Source organism: Quercus robur, chromosome 11 (genome assembly GCF_932294415.1).
Source record: "Quercus robur chromosome 11, dhQueRobu3.1, whole genome shotgun sequence".
NCBI classification, from domain to species: Eukaryota; Viridiplantae; Streptophyta; class Magnoliopsida; order Fagales; family Fagaceae; genus Quercus; species Quercus robur.
Window position 1 is genome coordinate 37727461 of NC_065544.1, and position 5992 is coordinate 37733452.

Below are 5992 nucleotides of genomic sequence, written 5' to 3' on the forward strand. Positions count from 1 at the left end.
TCATATTTTGAAAATCTCATTATTATATTACATGGTTTATATGTTCTTAAAATGCATGCCAGTTTTTATGACAATCAGATGTTAATTATTATTCGATTTATAATCTCATTTTTTATGTATTATTTTAAACTACAAAAACTTTAATTTAAACAATGGATTGATAACATAATTATTGATCTTTGATCACCGTGAAATTTTGCAAGCATAGAGAATATATGAAAATAATATAATCCAACGATGGATTTGTCAAAATTTGCATCTAATTAAAAATTATTGAATGGTGTAACATTACTTAAAGTTACGCCTAGTGTAATTTGAACTTAACTATATATGGATTGAATTCAAGTTACATTTAGTGTAACTCTAAGTAATGTTACACCAACTAATAACTTGCTATTGAATTCATATTTTGAAAATCTCACCATTGGATTACATGATTTTTATGTTCTTAAAATGCATGCCAGTTTTTATAACAATCAGATGTTATTTACCATTCAATCCATAATCTTATCTTTTATGCATTATTTTAAATTACAAAAACTTAAATTTAAACAATTGATTGATGACATGGCTATTGATCTCTGATCACCATGAAATTTTGCAAGCATAGAAAATATACGAAGATAATGTAATCCAATGTTGGATATGTCAAAATTTGTATCCAAAATTGTCCATTTATCACGTGCCCTTAGGGCATTTGTCAATAAATTACTTTAAGAAAATTTTGATATCACTTTTATGACAAATATAAAAAGTTCTCAAAATAGTTAGTTAGTTATTTTATTTTATTTTTTCATAAAAAGCTTCTAAATTAACTTTTCCCCTAATATTTTACTAGATGCAAAAATTGAACAAAAACAAAGTTCTTAAAATGTAAAATCAAATTATGTGCACACACATCAATATCTATATATAAAAGCAAAGATCTCATATTAGAAAGTATGAAATTTTGCCAAGTGGCGCATTTTTTGCAAAGAGAATTGAAATATTCTCAAGTATCACATTAAAGATAAGAACAAATTATATGTTGGCTTTTTGTTTCATTTGGTTCAATGTTTCAAGACTATTCTAATTAAAAAAATAAATATTCTTTGTTTCCTTTGGTTCAATGTTCTAAGACTTTTCCTCCCTCACACTTCAATTCACCATTTTCATCCCTTGCACTTATACTTTTTTTATATATCCCTACCTATAGCCTTCATGACATTCTATGTCAAATACACATAGACAAAAAATGATGTCATTTACCTTCAATTTTTCAACAATACCTACCTTGTTCCAACATTGTTGTCCCATCTAATCCTAACCCATATGAGTAGGCTACAACCAAGGGAGGGAGATTGCATTTTATGTTGAGTGACAATGGCAATTATGATTTTGATGTTAAGATCGAATGTTGTGGGTTTTGTAAAGGCTGTAATTGACTAATGACTATGAGTGTTTGGGATGTGTATTTCGTTTTATAATTAAGGAGAAAGATAAAGACAAATTCTTTATCGAATTTTATTCCACTATATTCCTCCAAATTTGTTTTTTTTTTTTTTTTAATTTTTTTATTACTTAAATTGAATAATTATAAAGAATATGTTTGTAATTTACAATTGCTGCTTCTTATGATGAACTTATTACTAACAAAATTCTATAACAATTATGCTATAATATATGTATAATATTCTCTAAAATTATTTTATATAAAATATTACAATATTATTCGTGCATCGCATGAGTAACTTACGAGCATATATAAAAGAGTGAACAGAATCACAATAACTTTTGCCAAGCTTAATAATGTAAGTTTGTAGCCAAGTGGACGAATTAAAGTAGTTGAAGGAAGAATGAAATCAGCTAAGTAAGATGAAATGGTTGTTGGTATGTACTATTGCATTGCATACAAGGTCCTATGGGTCTGACCATACTTTATGTGTGTTTAAGAATTCTTACCACATGTAAGAATTACCCTACTACAATATGTGTGTTTAAGATATTCGTTAACAGTACCCATAGGAAAAAGAAAAAAAGTTATGAGCATAAACAGCAAAGATTTCTCATTAACCGTAACAATTTTATCTTATTTTGCATTTGGAACTTAAATATATATAGAAGATTTAACAATATCACCGAGAGATTATGTGACAACAATTTTAAATCAGCACCATTGATATTATGGTAGCTTGTCTTCAATCGTACAGGTTCCTTTCAGATTGCAAATACAAATGGTAAAATACAAAAAAAAAAAAAAAAGGGTGTGGAAAATTAGAAAAATAAAAAGAGTGTTTTGTAATTTTGGTGTGGACCCCTTCATTTGATCCTACGGCAGATAGTGATGCCATCACCAACAGGAAGCATGCAAATCTCAATCCTAGGGTCAGCAGCAAGAGCCTTGTTGAGCTCCAACACAAAGTCCCTATAGTACCTCACGTACTTACGTAGTGGTGCATCAGGTGGGGCCACCACAGAGCCATTCCATAGGGTGTTGTCGTACCCGATCACTCCTCCTACCTTCACAAGCTCAATCAGCCTCTTGTGGTAGTTGATGTAGTTGTCCTTATCAGCGTCCACAAATATGAAATCATATGCCCCGTGATTCTTTTCCTGAGATTCACACCAAATCAAATAACCCAGTATTAAAAACTCTATTCTATTCTAATCAAGATTAGAAGGACTTGTTTGTTTGCAAGAATGTGACAAGGGTTATTAATAAGATTCGCATAGAAAATACCCAAAAAGAAAAAAAGAAAAAAAGAAAAGGTTTTTAAGAGCCCCGCTATAATAAAAATAGAAACAACCTCAGTTGTAAAAAATACTAATCAAGAACCTGATTTTAGTCAAAACTTTTAATTATTCAAGAGTAATGCTACATAAACAAATTATTTTACAATATTTTTACAAACTGACTTTAGTAATTTTTAAATAATTATTTGTAAACATAAATGTAATGTTAGTAGTGAACTTATATTAGAACTAATAAGAATTTGCCACATTAATAGTTTGTAAAAATATTGTAAAATAATTTGTGGCAGTAATTACTCTAAAAGAAATAATGTTATCTTTATTTTTAAGGGTAATAAATTTAACTATATTGTTCATTCATTAGTACGTACAAATTGACTTATACAAATTTAATTGAAGTCTAGTCTAGAAGGCCTAAGTTACACCCCTACTTTTATGGTTTTGCTAGATTCCAATTCTTCCTTCATATTTTCAAAATATTTTTGTTACAAAATAAATCGGTGCGTATAAATTTTAACTCTAAATATTTTTGTCGAAAAAATCTTTTGTTGAAAATATCTTGAAATGTGAATTTAAGTTACAAGATCTTGACACTAGATTCCAATTCTCTCTTCTATAATGATGGCGGCACATTTTTCTTCCTCTAAACATTGTATATACAAATACAACAATGCTCTCTTTCTTTTTCTTTTTTTTGAGGAACCGTCAATGCTCTCCTCATCTTCAATTTCTTCGAACTTTCCATATTAAAAAAGAAAAGAAAAGAAAAGATGACATTTTCCTACTTGACCCTTGTTCTACCTAATCACGATGATATTTGAAGCAATGTTTGGGTACAGCTAGTCAAACTTTTTTGTGTGCCGTTCAACCCTGTCCAATTCTGACTAAAGAAAGAACAGAACAACCTTTTTATTCTACCTAAAAATATGATATTTCTGTAAATCTAGAAAAACTTGTAAGTGTGGTCAAATTTGTTCCAATCTAGAACAAGAAAGAAGTGAAAAAAAAGAAGAAGCAAGGGGTTTAGAGAAATTTACATCTTCGACCATAAGGTCAAGAGCCGGGAGAGCAGGGCCTTCTCTGAAGTCGATCTTGTGAGCAACACCAGCCTTTTCGATGACAGGCAGGCCAAGCTCGTAGTTTTCTCTGTTTATGTCCATGGCCAAGATCTGTGCACAATCAAAAAATATATACAAACTTTTAATTTTCATGTTCTTATTGGATTGTTTGATTTTGTGATGGGGTTTTCATGAATTTCTTCTTCACCTTTCCATCTTCGGGAAGAGCTAGAGCTGTGGCTAGGAGGGAGTAGCCAGTGTAGACACCAATCTCCATGGTGTTCTTGGCATTGATGAGCTTGAGAAGCATGTTCAAGAATTGACCTTCATCAGCTGAGGTGGTCATGATGTTCCTGTTAAATTTTTATCCAAAAAACTCTCAGCACAAAATGCACAACAACCTTAATTACATCATGGGGTATCTAAATTTTAACAAAAGAATCAATCTTTAAAGTCATGAACGTTCACCATGGATGCTTGGCTGTAATCTCTCTAAGCTCCTTCATGGGCTCAGGCTCTCTTGGGTAAACACTGGTCTCCAAAATATACTACAAAATCAAACCCAAGAAAGAAAAACAACATGTTAACAAACCAAAAATGGAAAATTGATAAATGAAACTCATCAAATAAGAGCTTCAAAGCCCATAAATGCTCAATTTTCCTTGATCTTTCTTTGATGGCATGCAATATATCTATACCTGGTAAAGAGCATCACTCTGCAAAAGGCTCTTGTGGCCAACCTCCTGGTGCCTCCCAGCTTCGTTTTGTGTTCCTTCTGCGTTGGTTGCCATTGATGCAAATGATTTTTCTTACTTCTTTGATTTTTGTTTTGGGTTGTCTGCTAGATTTTTGTGCTCACCAAACAAATAACAGTGAACCTGAAAAGAAATGAGGGCAGAGTAGGGGTATATATTGGACGATTGGAGCTAAGGTCCGGTTTGAACCGGTCAGAAGTTGTTGGCAATGGACCGCCCGCCAAACCGGTCGGGGGTTGGTGAGGACTCGATAAAGCATGAGGGGCTTTGGGTGAGTGAGAGAGGACCCCACTAATCAATTTTTGGGTGCCATTTTTTTTTTTGAGAATAATTTTTGGGTGTCATTTGGGTTCATTGGTTTTGAACTTGTAGTCTTCAAGGTTTTTTTTTTTGAGAAACATGTAGTCTTCAAGGTTTGGTCTTCAATTTTCATGACGTTATTATGGGTATTTATGACGTCTGAATTTTTGTATTTAAGTAGTAGGTACTAGGTATGGTTCTTGAGTTTTATTTATTTATTATTATTATTTTTTTATTTTAATTTATTTTAAAAAAGACTTAGACTATCACACAGGGAAGTGAGGACTAAAATTTAATATCACACAACTCACAACATACAAAAGTCAATAACTCTTAATATACTCAAGTATAGAATTTAGAGTATTAGTATTTTTAGTTTAACATACTTTTAATGATTTTAGGTGCCACCAAAAAAAAAAAAAAGGAGTTTGGTTAAATATCCACATAATCCTAATTATGTATTGAAATAATTAGTTATTATTCATATATATAATACTAATTGAGATTATTAATAATTAAAAATGAGTGATCAAATCATTAAAGGTAATATACCCAAAAGATCATAGATAAACATGGTCAAATTATCTAAGAAAAATTATAGACGTATGATATAATGTTTCCACTTTAGTGTAAGATTTTTTTTTTTTTTTTTTTAAACTTATTCATTGACGTGTAATTTTTTAAAATATGATTATATTGTTGTCAAATTTCAACCAAAAAAAGAATCAAGTAGTACACCTAAGTATTTTGTTTTTTCGGAGTTTGATTAACAAAAGTAAATGAAATGGTCATAAACAAATAAATAATGGGTACTTAGAGTGGACATAGGGTATTGGAGTTAGGATTTCAATGATGGCTTCCATTCCTTTGGTGGAACCCACAAGCTTCATCGATGGAATCTCAACGTGGCAAATAGAGAGAGTTGGTGTATGGTTGGTGGTGGATGGAACTAGGCCCGTTTGGTGTCGTTTGTTCTTTTATATACGGTAAGAGTTGGTGGCCACCACCTCCTAAAAAAATCATGCCTTTTGTTTTAAAATAATAATCTAGATTCAACTGTTCTTGTTGGTAATTAGCATAAATAATAAAAATGCAATGAATTTTTTGGAATATTATTCTTGACTTGAGCAAGTTTGGAAGCAATTATAT

General features: G+C 31.0%; 1 protein-coding gene across 1 annotated transcript; it reads right to left on the bottom strand.

Moving 5' to 3' along the window:
• Nucleotides 1-2019: 2019 nt before the first annotated feature.
• LOC126705452 (caffeoyl-CoA O-methyltransferase) lies at nt 2020-4687 on the bottom strand. Its single transcript, XM_050404478.1, has 5 exons — nt 4487-4687; nt 4257-4336; nt 3997-4141; nt 3768-3899; nt 2020-2592 (listed from the first exon to the last, which is right to left on the bottom strand). Exons 1-5 carry the CDS (start codon nt 4577-4579, stop codon nt 2299-2301), a joined length of 744 nt encoding a protein of 247 aa, XP_050260435.1. The 5' UTR covers nt 4580-4687; the 3' UTR covers nt 2020-2298.
• Nucleotides 4688-5992: the final 1305 nt, after the last annotated feature.

Bases quoted from the DNA above. Each gene is read 5' to 3' on its own strand.
- LOC126705452 (XM_050404478.1), bottom strand. From the start codon at position 4,579: ATGGCAACCAACGCAGAAGGAACACAAAACGAAGCTGGGAGGCACCAG. The intron at 4,337-4,486 runs GTATAGATATAT...TTGATTTTGTAG, and splicing joins AGAGTGATGCTCTTTACCAG to TATATTTTGGAGACCAGTGT. The intron at 3,900-3,996 runs GTGAAGAAGAAA...GATTGTGCACAG, and splicing joins CTCTTCCCGAAGATGGAAAG to ATCTTGGCCATGGACATAAA.